We start from the raw sequence: 23,483 nt of genomic DNA, 5'->3' as shown, positions 1-23,483 counted from the left end.
CAAAATGGGATTTGTATTAGTCCATAGGAATTTTCATTTCAGGTTTGGTCAAAACTTGTGGATGGATTACAAGATTTTATATATATATAGATAGTTATATATGTATATGCAAGTATGTGTGTGTAGTTAATTAATGGGTGGGGGGCCTAAGTTGTGCGTTCATATTGGTTTTGAGGCATCCCATTTATTAATTAATTCCAAGCTATTTGGGAGATTATTTATCCATGCACATGCACATGCACAATTTATTACATTTGTACGTATGTGTCTGTATGTAATAAGGTGTGTGTGCGTGCTGTGTACATACGTACTAATCCATTTGTATTTACATTTTAATATACCATTGGTTATGCGGGTTTCACAGAACGGACGGTGTGGATTGTTTCGGGAGTCGAGCTCCGGGATCTGCTTACCAGGGATTTGTAGTGAACATGGCGGTGCTAAGATTTCCATGCCTAGGATGACGACACGTGTGAACAATCAATCAATCAATCACACCCATGTAGCTTAACGAACGATCATTTTAGCATTAATAATGAATGCTGTCGTTTCTATTCCAAGACCACGAAAAACCCAATAAAATATTCACAATTTATTTGCTTATATATATACCTTTCCACGTTCATAAAAGGCAAACTTTGTTGTTTATATTTTATTTGCATTACTAGTCGACGACAGACCCAGCATTTCTGGGTCTCGAATGTTTCTTCGAGACATAAAATGTCATGTTTTGTCTGAATTGATTTGAAATCATAGAAACCTTGCTTGCTAGCATACATCCGAGGTAAGTTGGACATGATTCTTGGCACTAATTAAACTAGATTTATTTTTAATTACCTAACTAATTAATAAATATATACCGGTTTGATTTCCTATTAAGATTTCAAAGAAAAAAACATGTGTAGGGGCCTTGAAATGAAGCGGCGTGGTCCTGAGCGATGGGAGAGATAAATTAAATGTAGGGTTATGAAAGTCTTGAAGAAATTTGTAGCATTTGTGGTCCTAAATTCTTCAATATTTTTCTCGAATTATTGAAGCGTGACAAATGAATTGTTGGGGCCTAAATGAGAATTACACTAACACAAGTAAGTTGGGCAGAATTCTATTGATGATTAAGTGTGTCTAAATTCAAGAAAGCAGTACAAGTAATTTGTTTCTTTTAATTTTGTCTTTATTCGAGAATGCTATGAATGTAAATGTAAATTTGAATTGGAGTTAGGCGAGATGCACTTTCTTGATAATTCAATGAAACTGATCATGCGTGGTGTGTCAAATAATGATTATATTTATATATGGATTGTATTTCATTTTAATTTTAGATATATATTTCATTTTAATTTTAGAAATATATTTTTTCCAGAGAATCCACCACAGCACAGACAGCACTATTAGCAGAATCGAATGAACTTGTACAACAACAACAACAGTACTACACACACACATATATATATTATAATTCATGATTGATGATACATACATACTCTCTATATATCATCATCAAGATTCTGTGTAATAATCATGAATTCTTCTTCATCTGCACAAACAATAATGGCAGCCATTAAACTGGGCTAAGTGAGTTTGACTTGAAATTAAATAATGAATCGAAGAAGCTAAGAGTAACCCCACCCACCCCACCGGCCAGCCACCAATATATATAGAGATCATTCTTCCCTGTACATCGAGCACAATCAGAGATATATATGTGTTTGTGTGTGTAATAATTACTCAAAATTAGTCATATATCATGATTCGGATTATGCTGATGAGGTGAGAACAATATAGAAGGATGCATGTGGTAATAATTATACCAAGATTGTGCCTTTATATATATATATATATAATGCAGCATATGCATCCACCCATCACATGTATATATATCTCAACTGTGAATGATGAATATACAGTGTGTGTGTGTGTATTATTTCATGGTCCATCTTATATATATATATATATATATATAGTGGGCACAATCTCCCACTGGGGTTACTGCCCCTGCCCATCTTCTATACACTTTTCATATATATATATATATATATATCACATGTTTTGTTTATAGTTTATATATATGTGCATGCATGCATGCATTAACCAAACTGATTCCAACCATGCAACTTGGATAATGATAACTATCTTACACTACTACATTTATTTCAAAATGTACATACAATTGAAATGGATGATATATTTATATATTCAAGTTGCAAACAAGTTACACTCCTCCATCCTGACAAATCAATCAATCAATCAATTAATCATTAGTTAAATATACATATCCAATAACTATTCAGCTACTACTGTGGTCCTGTTTTGCATTTCTGCCCTAATTACACTCATGACTGCCATTCCATCACTTGGACCTTCTGCATGCATGCATATGCATATGCATATGATATATATATGTGTGTGTGTGTTGTCACTCTATTATCCTAATTAAATTACTCTTGACTCAAATAATAATATGATCAAATTTGGGACCAGATTTATATACATGTTGGATATATATATATATATATATAATTGCATGCATTGAGTTTCAATTATTGGAGGGGACTGACTATATATATTCAGATGAGTCTGCATTTAGTTAACTAATTTCACATGCACATCTGCATGGAGGTGGTTAATTAAAATTTAATTTAGGGATTAAATCATAGAAATAATAATCAGATTACTCACTACTACTATTATATTGGGTTGAGGTTGCTGGAGATGTATATATATATATAATATATTATAATGATTAATTGAGTATCTGATAGTAGTATGCAATGGCAAATTATAAATGATTGCTAATAATAATTGGATCTGGAAACCAATATGATTGGTGCTACTCTATCAAATCAAATAACACACCAGTCTCCGATCAAAAAAAAAGATAACACACCAGTCCACTTATATTATTATTATTATTATTATTATTTGATATATTATAATTTAGTCAGCACAGCATCATCATGCAGAACACACACATTATAAAAACGCCCCACGTGCCCAAATGCCATTGGTCATCATCGCCATCATATATCTTTTTAAGCAAAAGCGAATTCTACATACATTCCAATTTTTTTTTATTAAAGCAGTGGTCGAACTAAATATTTTATACATAAAACAAAAACTCATAAAAATTAGATAGTAAAAATTAGTATATCATTTCAATTGTGCAACTAATTACTAGTGTGAACACACACACACACACACACATATATATATATATATATAAAATGCTAATGTAAATGAAATATATATGCAATCATACAAAGATCCCTTCTTTCAGTAAATGTAAATATATATTGCAAAGTTCCACCAATGAATAATTTTGTGTGTGACAGAATTTCATGTCCCAAAAAATATCAAGACAAGACTACAAATATATTGAATCAGCAACCACCAAAATATATATTGGATCAGAGTCAAACACCTTCTGGAATTCTCAAGAGCCAAACATTTTGTTTTTATTAAATAAATAAAAGCTGCAATATAGTAATCAATATTATTATTATTATTATTAACTTACATTAATTAATTTAATCATACGTTACAAAAGATATCACCAAATAATTTCAAATGTATAATGCGATTAAATTATAGAAATAAGGTCCAAAACACACACCATAATAAATCAATTAAATCACACGTGTAATATAATACAACGAGTTGAAGTCTTCAAGCCCATTAATTCAAGATATGGAGCCAGAGCCCTTAATTAATTATTACTCCTATAATTATGTAATGTGTTATATTTATATATATATATATATTATTTTTCATTCGATGAAATACTTATGTAATACTATAAAATAAAATATAAAAAATAGTTCAATTAAAAACAAAAATTACATTTACAACATACTAAAATCCCATATTTTGAATCAGGCCTTTCTGGAGTACCTAATTGGGCCGGTCTTACTATTATTTTTATATTTCCATTTTTTTTATTTTGTTTAAGAAATGGACCAAAATACTATAGAGACGATTCCGAATTCCGATGCATATTCAACAGTGGACGGACCACCTTCTTTCTATATCTCCTCCCCCTTTTCTAATTTTCTCCCTCTCTCCCTTTCTTCCTTTTTCTTCTTCTTCTTCACCCGCCGACTCCCACCCTGTTTTTTTTCCGATAAAAAAAATATAAATACTATCTCCGTCCCATAATAAATTATTCATATTTTTATTTTAATTTTTTTATTTTATTTCGTCTCATAACAAAGTATGTATTTCCTCTTTCTTTTAATAACTGTAATATCTATTTAACATGACAAATACCCTTACAACTTACAATATATTACACAAATATTATCTTTATATCACACGTACTAATAAAAGTTAATTTGATCATTTCTATTTTATTTCTACTATATCCCAATATAATACTAATATTTCTAAAAACTACTTTGAAAAAATAAATGAATATATTTATTTTTTTTATGGAAGAAGTATATATTTTTTAAAATAAAAATACAAAACCGCCGATTTGAAACTGGGGAACCGGCCGGTTAGAAATCGATTGAGCAAGTCTAAATCCGGTTTGTAATCACACTTTTCAGTGCATCACAATTCAATTCAGTCTCGACTTCGACAGAGAGCGTACACCCAGGCGAAATCAATGGCGGCGGCACTGTCGTGTAATCTTTCCTCCGGTAGCTCGGCTGACGCGGTCTCCCTCTCATCGTCGTCTTGGCTCTCGCCTCCTGCTAGAAAGCTGCGGGGAGCCTGCGGCTTCGCGGTCGCTGCTCCTGTAATCCGCCGACGAATCTCATGCCAGGCTGTTTCTTCTCTACCCTCGTCTGCTGTAGATGGGAAAGGTATGTGGAGAGTTTTCTGCGTTCTTTACATTTCTTGTTTTTACAATTTTTGCTTGATTTAAGAGAGTATTTGAGCTGTTTATTTTGTGTGTTTTGATTCTATCTTAGCCGAATACCTGTTTCTTAATTGAAAAAAATAAAGAATCAAAAGAAAAAGAATGCCTAAATTACATTGCTCCGTTTGTTCTTCGGAATTAGCGGATTCTGCATTTGCTGATTTCATGTGCCGCTTGGGCGATTTTGTTCACTGCGCGAGTAGATGGATCGTGATTATCGGAAGGCATCGCCTAGGGTTGGTTTAAAACAGAGCACACGTTGCATTTCTAACTCGAAAATGTGCATCGATTTATACTCGACATTTTGGTGTGTTGATTCTGAGACTATTGATAGAGCATGTAGATTTTTATTTTTGTTTATACTTTTGTAATCTGAAGCGGAAATAGTTATTTTGCACGGTTCTAGAGATTCATTCATTTATGGATGTGAGCAGTGCAGTGCATCTGCTGTGTCTTCCCTGCTATCAATGGTGTATTTAGGAGGATATAGTGAGTGTTTCTCCACTGATATTTCTGCGTCTTTGTGCTTTTGATAGTCCTAATGTGAATGAAGCTCTCTGTATGTATGCGTGCTTGCTTCCTGCCTTCTTAGTATCAATTTCTCTTTGATGTTGCTTGTACTATTGCACCGTTCAAGTGTTATTTATGATTCTACTACTACACTATGTTAAGTGTTTGAATACATTTGTGACAAACTTCAGTACTTAGTGTATGAATATTGTTCTGAATTTCAGCTAAAGCTGGTTTAAAGGATTTTCTCCACATTGATGATTTTGATAAGGACACCATCCTTAAGATCTTAGATCGAGCCAAGGAGGTCAAGGCCCTGATAAAATCAGGAGAAAGGACATATCTTCCATTTAAAGGGAAAACTATGGCAATGATATTTGCCAAGCCATCAATGAGGACAAGAGTTTCTTTTGAAACTGGATTCCATTTGCTTGGTGGACATGCCATCTACCTCGGACCAGATGATATCCAGATGGGTAAGCGAGAGGAAACTCGTGATGTTGCTCGAGTTCTATCACGCTACAATGATATCATCATGGCTCGAGTTTTTGCCCATCAGGTATGCCGGTGAGTTCTCAGTGTTAGTGAGATATAGAAACCCTGAAACCTCATATTTGGTCTTTTTGCCAGCTATTTAACACACATTTGCATCTAAGTAGTTTTTTTTTTAATCCTCTGTGGAAATGATCCCTGTTTATGTATCTGTGTGTTTGTCTGTGGGATAAATTCCTTGTTTGTGACCTGACATAACCTATTAATCCCCTTGGGAATGAAGTGAAACGTATTTTGATTTTCCATTTGCTGTGATATGGGTCAAAGTTATATGCTCTTAATGTCTAGGCTGCAATGTGGGTGATCTTTTGGTTTCCATGCCAAATACTTTATAGATTCAACAATGCTCTAGTGCATGCAACAATATGACTTCCTGTTTTTGAAATGTGAAGCATCCACCTGCCATCAGATTCTGTTGGTGGCAAATATGTTGCATCTATGTGCATGTTTTTGTCCCATGAAACTATGGTAGCAGCTCTTTCTAGTTTTACACAGTGATTATAGTGTTCTTTTTGACATAGCTGTACTGGAGTCCTTCATCATTATGTTGTTTTATTTTTTTGCAGGACATTCTGGATCTCGCTAATTATGCAACCGTACCTGTGATCAATGGGTTAACAGATTTCAACCATCCTTGTCAAATTATGGCTGATGCACTTACAATCATTGAACACATAGGTCGACTAGAAGGGACAAAGGTAAGGCCATGCATAGCCACATACCAAGCCGACACCCTGCTTTCAATGTTACCATATTTGCAAAGTTGCTTGACTCCTAGTGAATGAATATAATGTGCAAATTTGTCAGGTCGTGTATGTTGGAGATGGCAACAACATTGTACACTCCTGGTTGCTGTTGGCGTCAATTATTCCTTTTCACTTTGTGTGCGCATGCCCTAGAGGTTTCGAACCTGATCCAAGAACAACTAAGAAAGCAATAAAGGCAGGAGTCGGAAAGATAGAAATAACAAATGATCCTAAAGAAGCTGTTAAGGGAGCGGATGTTGTCTATTCAGATGTTTGGGCCAGCATGGGGCAGAAGGAAGAAGCTGAATATCGTCGTAAAGCTTTTCAAGGGTTCCAGGTTAGTGCACAGCTCTTTCTATTCCAACTTTGTAAAAATCAAGCCTGCTACAAAAATTAAACATTTGAATTCACAATGACACTTGTAATTATTGAATTGCAGGTGGATGAGGAACTTATGAAACTTGCCGGTGGCGATGCCTATTTCATGCATTGTTTGCCTGCCGAGAGAGGTGTTGAAGTGACGGACGGCGTCATCGAAGCTTCCAACTCCATAGTCTTCCCTCAAGCTGAAAACAGGATGCATGCTCAAAATGCCATCATGCTTCACGCCCTTGGACTTTAAGTTGGTTCGATCCGATTGGGGTTATGTTTCCAGAACACTTTGCTGTTTAGATTATCATATCATCTTTTGGCTCTCTGTCCCGTTTACGATGGAATTTAGCATTTGGTCGAGCTCCAGTTTTCCTTTCTAGGATGAGGTTTTGGTGATGCCATTGCAATGTCTAGACAGATACCACATGTAATCGATGAAATTTTCAATTGAAACACCAAAACAAATTTCATAAAATAAACAGGAAAGAATTACTAATATGTCCATCTTCGAAGAAAGTCACACGGTAATCTTTTTCTATAATTCGTATTATATATATATGTATATATTGTGAAAGAAAAGAAAATAATAACACACTATTTTCCGCAAACAATAATGTTTATTATTCTATATATATTTATGTTTAATCATTATTATTGTTTTTTATTTTTATATTTAAAATATAATTAGGCAAAAATTCAACAATTTTGGAATAAATTGGAAAAGCTAGGTCGAAAACGGCGTCGAAAGCTCCAGACGAAGCGAAGCCAGGGGATCCATTTTCCACAGATCAAGGGGAAACTGGTAAAATTCGTTTTTCCGTCCCGATTGGAGCGATCATCTTCTTGATCGGGATAACATGAGCGAAGAGGGAACAGGGAAGGCCAGCGGTGGCTTTCAGCCGGCCGCCGGAGGACATTCTTCGCATCTGCCGCCGCCGCCGCCGCCGTTCAATTATTATTATGGCACGTTTCAAGGCGTGGCTAATTATCAGCCTCAACCTCCTCCTCAATCTCATCCGGTAATGGGTTTTCCTCAGCCTGTACCTCCTCCAGGCTTGTACGCTCCCCCGCCGCATTACTATCCGCACGGATATCAAACCGCTCCTGGTATTCCTGATTACAGTTTACCCTAGCTTAATACTGTGATATCGCGTTTCAATATTTTGGTAATTTGCTGCGATCTAGTTGTTTATGAATGTGCTGTTGGAAATTGGAATTCACGGCGCTGGATTTGCATAGGAAAGAGATAATAATAGAATTGCTGATTAATCTTATTAAGAAACGAGACGAGTTTGACATGGCGTACAATTTGTTTGCCTTTCTTAGTCTAATAATGGTGTTTGATGATCTTATAGTTAACCTTTGAACACCTAAGAATATAGATACTCTAATGCGGCTATATACTTGAAACAGAGAAGAATTTTTAGCTTAATTAAATTAGAAAGTTGGTGGTATGCCATGGAATGGAAGGCGTTGATTTTTGTATGAATTAGAAATTTGTGACACAGACTAAATAGTATGATAATCTGTTGCTGGGGTTTCATCTGATTAATTAACCAACCAATGTTTTGACCTCATTTTTTTCTCTATTTTGTGTTAGGTTATGCTGTTATCAATGTAAGGCCAATTAGAGAGGCTCGGCTACCTTGCTGTGGTTTGGGAATTGGGTGGTGTTTGTAAGTCACCATTTTGATTGTTATGTTCTTTATCTCGTTGTTCCGGTTTCTCCCTCGTTTGGCTCTAGACCTGTTGAATGATCCATATTAGCTTATTTGAAGCTTCGTTATTTACAAAGCAGAAGGAATTTTAAATATATTGGTTGAAATCTTGTTTTCCTTTCTGAACAATAGAATCTTGACTTCTGCATTTTAAAATAATTTTAAGGGCAGTTGTTGTGAGGGCATCATGTATACTACCCATCGAATTGTTTCTTCCAACCATACTTGTTCCAGGCTTTTAGATTGAAGATTGATATATATGAACTTGTTGTTTGTAGGTTTATTGTTGGCTTCTTTATGAGTGCAATTCCCTGGTACATCGGAGCTTTTCTGTTGGCATGTGTTAGATTGGATTACAGAGAGAAGCCTGGACTCATTGCTTGTGCTATAGCTGTAAGTATGCTCGAGCAGTTTCCAAGTTAATCTCAGCATGAGTTTCTATGATATGCCTTAATTTGTTTGGTCTATTTGTTTTTGTTGCATATTTTAGCTTTGCTACATTATTTTAAAATCATTCACATCAATTTGTCATAATCAAATGTGCCACCAGACGTATGTTTAAATTAAATGCTAGTTTTCGGGTTTAGGCCATAATCTATGAACTGAAGGGTTGTAGTTGGAGCCATAAATAGATTATGTCCTGGCAATACAAACATATATGCATGTTTATAACACTGTGTCGGAGATTATTGTCTACTTCTTATCAGTTATTCTCAGACACTGGCTACGGTCTGGCGATCATATATCTTTGTCATGCATATAGTAACATTAATGATTTTTCCAGGCTCTGCTTGCTACAGTTGCTGTTACATTCGGTGTGACGAGGGCCACTCATTCCTGGTGAAGCTCGTAGTTTTTGTAAATTCTCCTACATACATAAATATAATCCTCCATTCCTACTCCCCGGCAAAGACTGTCAGAATGAAATGTCGTCAATTGTTTTAAACAACAATATATGTTGTATATATATTTATGCAATATGCTGGCAATTGGTTTACTTTTGTGTTATTGTTTCTTTCCCAAATGCTATAACTATATCTGACACCCAGGCCTCCTCGTAGTATATCTCACACGCCCAACTCTTGTCGTCAAATAAAACTAAATAGCTACTTGAAATTAATTGTCCTACAATTAAAATAAAAAATTCCTGCAATTGTTAATTTTATTTTCAAACTCCAAAGTTGTACTTCTCTCATTTGAAGATTGAAATTAATTGTTGAACTGAAGAACTCACATCGAACATTTTGTGGAAAATATAAAATTGAAATTATGAAAACTTCAGACTTCACTCTGAAAAATACGATATAAGCTTTCACTTTTCTTGGTGAAAATGAGCTAAAATTTTGAAATCGTTAGTATTGATACAACATGAACGTTTACCAACTCTGAGAAATACATATGCATATGTTATTTATTCAATAACCATATTAAATCGATATTGATTTGGAACAATTAATTAATAAACTAAATAAAGTTGTTTAGTTAAACAACAAGCTCCCAACACGGATTGTTTTATTGCTTACTTTTGTTTCTCATTTTCGTTCCTTGTTTTTTCCATTTTCGACATTTTTGTCCAAAAGCCATTGAATAATCTAAAATATATAGATATTTCTTATAGGATTATTAGACATTGTGAATTACAAGTTGAAGCTTAGCAATTACTTTTGAACAAATTACTTGTATACTACAACCAATGTTGTCATGGCGATGCCATGCCGTTTGCGTTCTAGCTCTTTTTGGGAAGCGCCAAGCACATCACCTTGCCATATCAAATAAGGTGGCGACGTCTCATCGACGCCATAGCACTATCCTGGTTAGCCCAAAACATTATGAGTCTCCAGCCTAGGTCAGCCCAGGCCAAGTCAAACCTTAAGTCGTGGTCTTTTCTCTCACCCTTGCAACTTAGCATTCTACACTCAAATTTCACTAACTCTATTAATGCTATTTTTTTTTTTATACTATCATAGTAACCGTGTATTGTATTATTATGTATTATTTTTATTGTATAATTATTTATTTATGATTTATTTTTGTTTGTCTAGATATTTAGGATGTGTTTCTTTTGCACCAAACTCATACAATTTTACTATTTAGACTTCGTGTTTTTCCAAAAAAAAATAATATTTTTTCTTCTTACAAAACATTTCATGAAATATTATTTTAATACTAAACTTAAAGTAAATTTTTCTAAACCAAATCAATAGTGCATCGCCGTATTCGCCGTTTTATCGCCATGGCAGGCACCATGTGTGGCGGTCTACAGGCGCCTGGCGGCGGCCTGGCTTGATTACAATTGTGAAGGCTAGTATGACTACATAATTTCAAAATATATATTCTTCGTTACATGAGGGAGTGTTAATCAGTGGGCTGCTCAATACGTAGATAAGTGATTTATAAAATAAAATTGGTAAGAAGTAAAATAAAATACAATAGATCAATGTCAGAGAGTTATTACCTGAAATAAATTTCAATTGAATTGAAACACCAAAACAAAGTTTAATAAATAAAATAAACAGGAAAGAATTAGATTCTCAGCGACTATAGATAGATCTTATTCATGGATGATCTCTCATTATCAACCTTAAGCTCCCTCTTTCCCATTCCAGGCTGGAAGAACAAATTGTCGTAATGTGGAGTAGAGTAGTCAAAGGGCATGATCCTTGGGAATAAGAACACGATTCTTCATAGGGTTTGTTCATTTGAAGAATTTTACCAAAATTTTACTATTCATCCAAAATTTTCCCCTAAAAACATCAAATCAAATATATTATACTAAAAATCAATTTTACATTCAAAACATCACATCAACAGCTATTTATATTACATCATACAACTATTCAAATTCAAAATTACTGCTATTCAAATCTCAACTCAAAATCCAAACTCCCAAACAAACACACCCTTAGAGTATGAACCATTACAAAGTTTTTTTATGCTTAAGATGAGCGGCAGCGAAATCGACGCTGGTGATGACGGAAGACCGTGATTTGGAAACAGCTTTGAATCTCAGGAGCGGTTCGCCTGCAATCCGAAGAGATCAACTCCGGTAGAAGATTCCCGTCCATTAGGGCAACAAGCTAGGGTTTAGAGCAGACTCGCAGGTTGCAATACTATCCACCGGTCAGAGGTCAGATATACTTATTTCGGAGTATCAATTGAATTAATTTTTATTATGAAATATTGAATATCGTCCCAAAACAATACTTATTTAACTAATTTTCGGTTTTTTATACAAAATTATCCATATTTTTCACAGCAATTACATAAAAAAAATATATTTTAATCTATTAAAAACACTTTTATCTCACAATCAATATAATATATTTTGGTTTCCGTGTACATTTCAAATATTTTATTATCTTAAGGCCGAGGGAGTATCATCTTATATATCATATGACAAGATATTTTAATTCCTAAATTTTTATAATTCTTAAAATTTTTTAAAAAAATACAATTGGGTTATTAATAAATTTTAAAAATATATGTACTTTCATAAATAATATATTAACTCTTCCGTATAAGAATTTGATATATAATTTTTTTTTCTATATCTATAAATAAAATATAAAATTTATCTTTAGTTTTAACTAAACAAAAATATATAATATTATTTGTGTATTTTTGTGAGAGAATTGATTTTTAAAGTTTTATTTTAAACCTATTCTCATTTAGACTATCTGTTATAGTCATCTCCTACATTGTCTTTGTGATTATCTTTTCGGTTTTTATTATAATAATAATTATTACCTTTAATAAGAAATACAGTTATTTTAAATTTATTATTTTTATGAAGAAATAATTACCTTCAATAAAAATAATAAAAATTAATTAAGTATTATCTTTTTTTCTTTTTTTTTATGAATTCTTACAATTTCAAATTTTAAATTCAATAAAAATTATCTATAAATATATTTAAAACTCATTAACCAATTATAACTTTTTATTTATCATATTTTAAAATTATTTTCTTTGATCTCTAATTTTTCCTATTCAAATTTTAAAATAGTAAATTATATGCTTCAAATTATTAAAATTTACATAGATTAATATTTAAAAATTAAAATATAATATTATATAAAAATATTATTAGACAATAAAAATATAGTACTATGTATAAATAAATAAATTGTTTTTATTATATTACTGCATAATAAAAATATATATAAATAAATAAATTATTATAAGTATTATAAAATAATAAAAGTAATAAACGGGTGATAAAAAAAGTAATTTAAATATTAAAATGAATATGACGTGGATGAGAGAAATAAAGAAAATAATAGCCGTAACGACTATAACAGATGCTCTTATATTTATACTATTGGTTTTATCTTTTTATTTTAATTAATTTTTTTTCTTTTAATTTTGTCTTATATTTTTTTCTTTTTTTTTTCATGTTTTATATTATTTTTTTATCTTTTTTTTTTCAAAATATTCTAAATTTAAAATTGAATTTGGATCTCTCCCTCAATTTTTAGATTATCTTTTATCTTTTTCTAAAAAAAATTAATTGTAAATTTAGAATTGAATTTGAAATGTATAAAAATTTAAAATTATATATATTTTAAAGAGATAACTTGAGCAAAATTTTAACTATATTAATATATATATATTATATATATTATGATTTTTAACTATGTAATATATATTTGAAGAGTGTATGATAAATGTGCACAATATTAATTTTTTTCTTATTGGTATACATATATAAGAGTGATTTATCGTAATATTTACTCCATCCAACCATAAATATAGTAATATTTTCTCCATCCCATCAAAAGTGGCCACTTTTTTTAAACAAAAATTTAGAAAAAAATATAATTAATAAATAAGTAAAAAGTATATTAATAAAAATCATTACTGTATAGTGTAAGTAATTATATATTAATATTAAAATAATTAAATTATTTAATTAAGATAAAAAAATTTTATAAATTGATAATAGACGAAAATAGAAAAAAAAATAGGTACTTTATGTAGCTGGAGACATAATTATTTATAAAATATTATTTTGTTCTACATTACTTTAAGAAAATATCATAGTTAATTATTATAAATATCACAATAATCAATATTAATTAATTTTATTTAAATCTCTAGCTAGATTATGATTAAAAAATATATAAATTTAAACATTGATACTGGGTCAATGGTACGAATAATATTGATATTTGTCAAACCAATATATATTCTATATTTAAGCACATTTTTATATAAAATATTTTTTTTCATAATAATTATAAAGTTGTTATTTTACTTATTTATATGGAAATACATTGTATATAATTATATTAACCAATAATATTTTTTTATTATAATGTAAAATATTGTAAAATTATTGGAATTGTTCTTTCTATATATTTCTTAGAAAATTTTAAAGAATCACTGAATTTGTTATTTCAATATTTTTTATAAACTTTTATAGAATAATTGAATTTCGTCATTTCACTATTTTTTTTTCACATACAATTCTTTATAAATATTATAAATAATACAAACACAACCATATAAGGAAAAAAATTTCTACCATTTTATATGTTCTATTTCAATGTTTAATTTTTTATTTTAGAAAAAATAATCATAATCTAATATCAAAATATTATTTCTCATATATATATATATAACTCATCAATAAAATACTATTATTTTTTAATTTGTTGCAAAACCTCAAATAACCCATTTTGATATAGGGGTAGAGAGAGTAATTATGTTATTTCAATTCTCTACCTATCAAGCTAAGCTAATTACGACTTTCCCACGAATTTTTATTTGAGTATGTCTACATTTGCCTATTATACACAATAAAAAATCATGCTACTATAAAACATACCAATAAAACAAGTGAGATGATAAGTTTATTTTTACAAAGATCGGGATGAAAACTACTATAAAACATACCCATGTTTACAGAGATTGGGACGGAGATTTAGACGCTAGGCAAGATTTCGAGTATGACCATTCGACTATGCCCGACTCTTCTTCGAGCGGCGATGAGGACGAAGACCATTAGTTTTAGGGTTTAATATGTAAAATTCTCTTTCCTATATTACATATAAAATTAAATACAGAACAAGTGTAGCTTCAAGCTTGACATTAAACACAATCAAATATCCTACTTTTATATAAATGTAAACCTATGAACCATTTAGGGTCGATGTTGTATTTAAGTACAATCCAATTAAATAATCAGGTTTTTGGTTTGTAAGTCAAGAACTTGTAATTAAATATCTGAAAGATAATAATTTAATAAGAATGTGATTTTCCCAATTCTGTTTTCACAGATTTGAAAACTGATTAAAAAATCATAATAAGAAAGTGAAGAAACGTATGTTTAATTGTGGTTATAAAGGTTATTAATTTTGACTATTATTGTGTAGTTCTTTTATAAATTTTCCTTTTTTTTTTTTTATATGTATTACTGTTTTATAAATATGTATTTTCTATGATATGCTATAATTATTTTATCTTTTTCTGATGTGGGTAGAATTGAAATAAAATAATAAAAATATTATACTATATGGCTCTGCTAATATTTTTTTATTATATTTACAGAGGATTATATATAAAAAAAATTTACAAGAATAAGAAAATCTTAAAAGAACCACTTCAATAATTCTATAAAAATATTTTAAAAAATATTGAAAAAACAAATCCAATAATTCTATAAAATTTTCTACAATACTTTTTCTAATAAAATATTATTGGTTAATATGATTATATATAATATTTTTTCATATAAATAAGTAAAAAAAGTGATAACGATTTTTCTATTATTATAAAAAATTATTATTTATATAAAATGTGTTTAAATATACACCATCACAATTTTTGTTAACAGTCTCGAAAAATTGTATAAGAACTAATTCCAAACCTTTTTTTATTTACTTCAGATATTGTCTCGTACATATGTTATAGGAAATTTTGAAAATTCCGAAACAATTTAGTTTCGGAATATTCGAGAGTATTTTGCATAGTTTTAAATTTTTCGAATTTATTTTTACAGTTTCGAAAATTTTAAGAATATTCAAATAATTTCGAAAATTTCAAGACTATTTAAAATAATCTCAAATTTTTTAAGCAAATATTGTTTATTTATTTATTTTTTAAAATATATATAGTCGGTAGAGCCACCGTTCATCGCAGTTCCCTGTCAGAGAAGAAGACAAGAAGGAGGTGGCTCCTCGTCGCTGCAGCTGCTGCCGGATAAGGAAGAAGAGAAGGAGAAAACGTCGCCCAAGAAACGGACGGAGAGAGAGAGTAATGTATTCTTATTTTGTTGTGATATAAATTTATTAATATTTTTTTTTAGTAATTTTTTTATTATTATATAAAAAAATATTTTTACAGCTATACAAATATAATATAGGGTATTCTTTTCTTATTTTAATTTATCCAATTTAATATTTTATTATTATTTTTTTGTTTTTAAATTTGAGTTTCTAGAGATAATTGGATATTGGCCCAAACTTAATGGGCTTTATCTAGAAGGCTCGAATAAAAACCAGCCCCCTACGAACACCATAAAATCTGCAAACCCTCGGCAACCACCGGACAATCCGCCGCCGCAAGGAGGGAGATTGAGAGAGAGGGAAAAAAGAGATTACAGATTCGTCGGAGATGGTGGCGTTCAAGGTACGGTTACATAGTACTATTATGATCGTTATGTCTGGATAGCCTGCGTTTGAAGTCGGAATAGCGAATTTAATGCGATTAGTTTGTTGTTGTTGTTTGTTTTGCAGTTCCATCAGTACCAGGTGGTGGGGAGAGGTTTGCCGACGGAGTCCGATGAGCACCCCAAGATTTATCGGATGAAGCTTTGGGCAACAAATGAAGTTCGTGCCAAATCCAAGTTCTGGTATGCTTTTCTTTTTTCTTGTGCGTGTGGATTCATCGTGCTTCTGTCTTCTCGATTGTTTATATTCATATTTTTCCATAGTGGACAACCGTAATTGGATAAAAATTGGAACGAAACTTTGCAGGAAGTCTTTCCTCATATTGCATTGGCAGATACTACGTAGTCCTTTATCTATGTTTGAATAGCAATCAGACCATCTCCAAGCAACTGTTTCATTTTTTAAAAATTTTGAACATTGCACTATATTCCTTCTTTTGATTGAATTTGAAGAATTACTGAAACTTCTTTCAATTTTATTTTTTTACATATTAATCCAGTAAATATGTTTTTATAAATATTTAATATTAATGTAATATTATATGTAGTATAATAATATAAAATATAAGTAACAGATTAGAAATACTGAATATACAAAAAAAAAAAAAAAAAAAAATCAAATATGGGGTCAAAATATAAATTAAAAATAATCCCTCCAAAATTGGAGGGTTATTGTTATTTTGGAGTGATGGTTGGAGCGGATTAGAGCATAAACATTCCTCCAAATGGAGTCTGAAATGTCCCTAAGCTTTATTTGGATCATATTGGATAATTTGTTATGGCCACCTCCAACGAACTTTGTATTTGGAGGAATACTTGACATGTGGAGTTGCTATGATCAGGCTGGCTTCAACCATCCCTCCAGGGTGGTTTTTTGAATTATTTTTGCAAACATTAATGTAATATATTGTTTTTATTTTATAAATATAATATTACATTAATCTTAAATATTTATAAAAGTATATATTTTTGTGTTTAATATGTAAATAATTAACAGTTGAATGGGTTTGTGTAATTGTTTAGAGGAAAAGATAGTGTGTCTAATGCTTGATACAATGAATAAATAAAGTTATGTTTTTTTGTGTTTGTGTTTGCATTGTATTATGTTTCACCAAACACTTAATGTATTAGGCTGAGAGGATGTGGTACCTGTGGATACGAATGTTCTTTCTAAATGTAACAAGTATGTACACTTGAAATTTGGGTTGACGCTTGTATATGCAGGTACTACTTAAGGAAGTTAAAGAAGGTGAAGAAGAGCAATGGTCAGATTCTCGCTATCAATGAGGTACAAACCTTGTTCCATTCTTTTATAAATTATTTTGTTATAGCAACCTGTGCTATCTCTGGCAACTGTGCATATTGTGTTTCATTTTGTTTGTGTTAATTTTGATGCCATTTTATGTTAATATTATTCCTTCTTTTACGAGCATAACATCTCTTTAGAACTTCCTGTTTGCATGGTGCTCTTTTGTTGTATAATTTGTGTGCTTGCACACTCTTTCTATTATTCATAAATGTAGCCACAAGAATGAATATTCTATTTTAAATATGAAAGTCTGGAATCTCAGATTTGAAGACTGCTTAAGCTGTAGGTTTTCTGTTTAATTCTTTCTGTACCTGAGATATTGCTGTTTTGTGCTTTAGAGACAGGAGGCTTAGATCCTTATAATTACTGGTTCTAAAATTTCATCAAGTCGAAAAAAACTTCTAGGAAAAATCTTGAGTTGTTTGGTAGATGAGGCGAAGGATGTGGAAGATATTATAAATGAAGGGAAAATATTATGCTCTTTTAATTTTTTCACTCATCTGAATTGTATTTTTTATTCATTTACAACCATCTAGAAATTTAGTCATTTACCTTTGCTTTTCCCCTTAAACCTTGCATAGCGACGAATCGAAGAATAGTGTTTATTACAAGAATTTATTGGCACCCCTTCCCTTTGGTTTTGATAACCATTAATATTTATGAGATTTTACTTCCGTATTGAAGATTATATAGTTTAACATGGTATTAATCCTCTTAACAGATATTCGAGAAAAACCCAACCACCATTAAGAACTATGGAATCTGGCTACGATACCAAAGTCGAACTGGCTATCACAACATGTACAAGGAATACCGAGACACCACCTTGAACGGTGCTGTGGAGCAGATGTACACAGAAATGGCTTCTCGCCATCGCGTCCGCCCCCACTGCATCCAAATCATCAAGACAGCCACTGTCCCGGCAAAGCTTTGCAAGAGAGAGAGCACCAAGCAATTCCATGACTCCAAAATCAAGTTCCCGTTGGTGTTCCGGAAGGTTAGGCCGCCATCAAGAAAACTCAAGACCACTTACAAAGCATCAAGGCCCAACTTATTCATGTAAAACTATTTGGCACACAGTTTCTCCATTTTCTTGTGCCTCAGTTACAAGTTGAGAATTATTAACTTTGTCCCTCCCAATTTTGTTGAAACACATCCCCTTTGTTTCAGCATTGTTATTATTATTAGCCTTGTTGGATGATTATGATATACATTTGGTTTTGAAACAGGCTTCAGTTCCATTTTCCCTTTGGTTTTTGCATTTTTTTCCTATAACTTGACTTCATATGTTAAATGTTCAAATTTTAGTCTAAATGCATTAGAACTTTCTCTTCTGCACATAATTGACAATATATTGTGATTCCATTTCCTAATTTTTGCAAAATCCCATCTCTAATTCAAGAAATCTGAATGAACTATACACCAAGAACCCCATGTGGAAGTATTTCTGAAGAAGAATAATGGTGATTCCAAGTTCCAATTATTATGCACTAATTTTGTGCTTACCACATGGCAAACAGCAACAATTTAAACTAAACCCATGCCCATCATTGCAATTGTCACTAATCACGTCATAGTTTAACAGAACAACAACCTAACACCCATCTGTAAAGACAACAGTTTCAATATATAATCTGTTCTTGCAAGACTACCCACATTAACTCCAGGCTGTTCCACTAACATAGTGGACTCATATTTCAAAGTATTACTGACAGCACACCATCTTCTTCAGCTGAGTTTTCCTTATTGATTTTATTCACATCAAAGATTCCTATAAATACCCCACCTGAGACACCCACTTAATCTCACTTACAATCAGCTTTATCACATCTGCAACTCAAAAGTGAAAGAAGCAAGAAAATGGAGGCAAGAAAATTAGGGTTTGCTTTCACTGCCTGCATCATTGCCATAATGGCCTTTTCCAATGTTGCAGTCAAAGCTGCCGGTCTTGACGACACCGCCGCGCCGGCGCCGGCGCCGACGAGTTCTGCAGTGGCCTTAGGCGTTCCGGCAGCTGTGGCTGCCATTGCTTCTGTAGCTGCCGCTGCTTTCTATTAGATTTTTTAAATCTACTGCTTTATTCTGCTGATATTTTTCTTATCATGTCTAATTCAAGAATTCATCAATGTTCTGTTCTCGTCTGTTGTTTAATTTAATGGAAGCCTTCAGATTCTGATTTCGCACTAATTTCTCTGCAATTTCTTAGTGGAAGCCCAACCCAAAAACATCCCTACAAGTAAATTTATTTAATGCCACTTTCTGTCCCACATCGCTACTTCATAAACAAGATTCAGAATTAATATACACGTAGTCTTCATTTACGGCTGTGTTCGTAGAAAGGAGAGATGGTTGGCATCTCCCCCGACAGGGACGGGAACAGCTTTCGGGCTTTACCTGTTACCATACACATCCGGTTAAGGCTATCCACCTCGGTGGATCTCTAACCCAATTTTTTTTTTTTTTTCTTTTTCTTTTAAAGAATCATATTGCAGCAAAAAAGATCTTTTCTTGGGTCATCCCATCCCCGAAACAGTATTATCTAAATATACATATAGAAGCATTATCTACAAGTATTATCATCTTTGTTTGATGGATCCAAACATCTCTGCAAAGGACCGTTTAGGAGCCTCCGGTCGGGTAACAATCTCCACCACTTTGTAGTTCGATTCTTGATGGAGCAATGCCTCAACTGCAACTTCTGCAACCTGATCTCTTGAAATTGATCCTTCGTAAAGAGTATCCTGCAACCACAATTGTTAAAATTAATGTATGGATGATTCAACGAATGTGCAAAATCTCAGCTCAATTTACCTACCTCTGCCTCCATCACTATGTTTCCTGTTGGTGGATCGTTCCTCAACCCTCCAGGCCTCACAATTGTGTAATTGATGCCCGATTTACGAATGTGCTGCTCTGCCTGCAGCTTCGCAACTAATGTCAGCCCGAACACATTGAGAAAAATGTATGCAGGGTTGAGGAGTTGTCCCATTGCAGCCCCGTTAACTAAAATGGAGCTGATGAGTATAAATCTGTTGACATTTTGCTTCCGGCAAGCCTCGACCAGGTTTACAGTGCCAAAGTTATCCACCTGCATTAGAGGATGAAAGTCAAGTTAAATATGCATATTTCTAGGCATTCAAAGGAAGAAATCAGCTTTACATTCATGGTAATCTTTTAACAATATACAGCTTTTCATCCAACCTTCCATGGAGCCAAGAGATCCCACGAAGGTCGAAATCCTGTAGCACATATCACCGCCTCAGAATCATTGCCGATTGCATCGGCTAGTTTCTCCGAGCCCTGTGTCACATCTGCTTTGATCTGCAAACAAGAATTATAACACTTCCTCATAGCCAAGAGTTTTGTCAAGATTTGGGTCTTAACTCTTAAGCACACTAAAAGGGAATAAGCCAAAAAATTGATATCCTAAACATGTCTGCACCAAAATGTAGAATTTTGACAAATCCAAAGGGCACACAAACATTATCACACAATTCAAGAGCTTATATATCTTTCAAGATTATCACAATTCATGGGATTTATCACACAAAGATTTCACAGATTTCATGCTTCTAAGGACTGAGATTGTAAACAAAGGCTTCAAGAAATGAACGATGGGTGAAGCATTACAAATTTTAACCAACACCAGTAATTGAACGAGCTTTTATTCAGCTGCAGTAAGACAACAACCATAACCATTGCTACTGTGTTAAAACCTTTTACAGTGTAGATCGTTTTACCAAATTTAAATCTAAGCATCCTCAACCAAGCTACGGAATTTAGACGAATTGGAGAGGGGCAGCAAAAAGCTTATCAAGAAAAGAAACTCTATAAATACTCACGAGGTGAAGATTAGGATTGCTTTCAGGAAAGGTAGATTTCGCTTTCTCTATATCCCTAACTCCAGCCTTAACAGCAAATCCCCTAGCCAAAAGCTGCTCCACAATCCTCCTCCCGGTGCTCCCCGTGGCTCCTGCGACAAAGATTTTCTTTGTCTTCTGCTCGTCCAAAACTTCCTCCTCAATCTCACTCCCTTCCATCTGCACCCAATCAAGTTCTACAAATCACCCTCCCAATTCAAAACAGACGCAATCAAGTAAACTCGTTCCAGACCTAAATGCAGAGCGATTGAGAAAATCTTACAAGTTGGAGAAACTTACAGCAGAAGCTCTCAGATGAAATGAGTTTGGCTTTGGGTTGAAAGACAGGCAACGAAACCCAGCCGCTCTGCCTCGGAAGTAGATAGCAGCGGTGGCGACAGCAGCCATCGACGTTGCCTTGTATCTGTATATATCTAATAAAATAAATAAACATTTGGCTGTTGAAAAATTATAACCGCCACAAATATAATTACCGTATTGGAAGCAGCCACGTGCCATCATCACGCACGCTAGTACTCCCTCCTTCCCCTGTCTATATAACTATTTATTTTTTTTCACATAATTTTAATATTATATTGAAATAAAATATAAATAAAAATAAAAATATTAAATTAATTATAGATAATGATATTTGTGTAATAAAATTATTAAAGAAGAGTGAAAGTATTATTTTTATAAATTTATCTGTATAAAAAAATTAGATTCTCATATATTTATTTAATTTTATTATTTTAATTTTTTTTTCTAACTAAATAACCTTTGTTATTGAAAGTGATAAATACTAAATATTATATTTGGTCCATTCAATATCAAAATTATCAATTTTGGTCATATTCAAAAAAAAATTATCAATTTTAGACCCGTTCAAATGAAAATTTATCAATTTTAGTCCCAAAATAGTTGACTGGGACTGAACACGGCTGTGTTAGATTACTCAGAAGGTGACTAGGTGTTCCAAGCAGCTAACACTGTTGATTACCCTGCACTTTTGAACACGTGTTCCTACCCGTGTTCTGAAAACACAGCCATGTTTCTGTCCATGTTCTCAATACAGCCATGTTCTAGGTCATGTTCTCAATGTTCTAGACCATGTTCACGACTATGTTTTCAATATAATCATATTGTAGGTCATATTTATTATTTTTTTTACTTTTTGGTTAAAATTATTTGATATATATATATTTATAATTAACAAAAATATTTTTTACAATTATTTTATAATATAAAAAATAATCAATTTTTAATATTTTTAAAATATATAAAAATAATAATATTTTAAAATAATACTCCCTCTATCCCACGTTGGATATCTGGGTCACTGTACACACGAGAATTTATGATAAGTATAATTAGTAGATAATTAAGAATGTATTAGTAAAAATACACTACAAAAAATAGTATATTTGTATCGAAATTCCGTTTATTTTAAAATATTATTATTTTTATATATTTTAAAAATATTAAAAATTGATTATTTTTTATTTTATAAAATAATTGTAAAATAAATATATATATCAAAATAATTTTAACCAAAAATGAAAATAATAATAAATATGATCTATACAATATGATTATATTGAAAACATGGTCGTGAACATGACCTAAAACATAGCTGTGTGTTCAGAACACGGGTAGGAACACGACTGTGTTCAAAAGTACAGGGTAATCAACACGGTCGTGTTGAGACCAACACGGCCGTGTTGGCTGCCTGAGACGCCTAGTCAGAGTCATTCAACACAGTCGTATTCAGTCTCAGTCAACTATTTTGGACTAAAATTGATAAATTTTTATTTGAGTCAGACTAAATTGATATTGTTTTTTCGAATGAGATCAAATTGATAATTTTGATATTGAATTGAATTTAT

General features: G+C 32.0%; 5 protein-coding genes and 1 non-coding gene across 6 annotated transcripts; 5 read left to right on the top strand and 1 right to left on the bottom strand.

Annotated features, from left to right (window-relative positions):
* The first annotated feature begins 4,536 nt into the window (after positions 1–4,536).
* On the top strand, positions 4,537–7,417 carry LOC127247348 (ornithine transcarbamylase, chloroplastic). Its single transcript, XM_051269182.1, has 5 exons — positions 4,537–4,802; positions 5,593–5,927; positions 6,487–6,618; positions 6,728–7,003; positions 7,106–7,417. The coding sequence occupies exons 1-5, from the start codon at positions 4,604–4,606 to the stop codon at positions 7,286–7,288; spliced, it is 1,125 nt and encodes a 374-aa protein (XP_051125139.1). The 5' UTR covers positions 4,537–4,603; the 3' UTR covers positions 7,289–7,417.
* A 317-nt stretch (positions 7,418–7,734) lies between these two features.
* On the top strand, positions 7,735–9,753 carry LOC127247350 (60S ribosomal protein L18a-like protein). Its single transcript, XM_051269184.1, has 4 exons — positions 7,735–8,145; positions 8,639–8,714; positions 9,035–9,149; positions 9,541–9,753. The coding sequence occupies exons 1-4, from the start codon at positions 7,896–7,898 to the stop codon at positions 9,598–9,600; spliced, it is 501 nt and encodes a 166-aa protein (XP_051125141.1). The 5' UTR covers positions 7,735–7,895; the 3' UTR covers positions 9,601–9,753.
* Positions 9,754–16,226: 6,473 nt separating this feature from the next.
* On the top strand, positions 16,227–18,994 carry LOC127247349 (60S ribosomal protein L18a-2-like). The gene is made up of 4 exons (XM_051269183.1): positions 16,227–16,388; positions 16,496–16,611; positions 17,653–17,716; positions 18,459–18,994. Exons 1-4 carry the CDS (start codon positions 16,374–16,376, stop codon positions 18,798–18,800), a joined length of 537 nt encoding a protein of 178 aa, XP_051125140.1. The 5' UTR covers positions 16,227–16,373; the 3' UTR covers positions 18,801–18,994.
* A 433-nt stretch (positions 18,995–19,427) lies between these two features.
* On the top strand, positions 19,428–19,910 carry LOC127248106 (uncharacterized). Its single transcript, XM_051270290.1, has one exon. It carries the CDS (start codon positions 19,598–19,600, stop codon positions 19,793–19,795), a length of 198 nt encoding a protein of 65 aa, XP_051126247.1. The 5' UTR covers positions 19,428–19,597; the 3' UTR covers positions 19,796–19,910.
* A 153-nt stretch (positions 19,911–20,063) lies between these two features.
* On the top strand, positions 20,064–20,193 carry LOC127248175 (U6atac minor spliceosomal RNA). The gene has a single exon (XR_007838030.1). It is a non-coding gene; the product is annotated as a U6atac minor spliceosomal RNA (small nuclear RNA).
* A 30-nt stretch (positions 20,194–20,223) lies between these two features.
* Positions 20,224–22,043, bottom strand: LOC127248105 (uncharacterized protein At2g34460, chloroplastic). Its single transcript, XM_051270289.1, has 5 exons — positions 21,898–22,043; positions 21,580–21,777; positions 20,939–21,058; positions 20,553–20,825; positions 20,224–20,478 (listed from the first exon to the last, which is right to left on the bottom strand). The coding sequence occupies exons 1-5, from the start codon at positions 22,003–22,005 to the stop codon at positions 20,314–20,316; spliced, it is 864 nt and encodes a 287-aa protein (XP_051126246.1). The 5' UTR covers positions 22,006–22,043; the 3' UTR covers positions 20,224–20,313.
* Between the last annotated feature and the right edge of the window lie 1,440 nt (positions 22,044–23,483).

This window comes from Andrographis paniculata, unplaced genomic scaffold (assembly GCF_009805555.1).
Source record: "Andrographis paniculata isolate CXL003 unplaced genomic scaffold, ASM980555v1 Contig32END, whole genome shotgun sequence".
In the NCBI taxonomy this organism is placed as follows: domain Eukaryota; kingdom Viridiplantae; phylum Streptophyta; class Magnoliopsida; order Lamiales; family Acanthaceae; genus Andrographis; species Andrographis paniculata.
The sequence above is the reverse complement of the archived record's forward strand: the minus strand, read 5'-3'. Positions and strand labels throughout refer to the sequence as shown.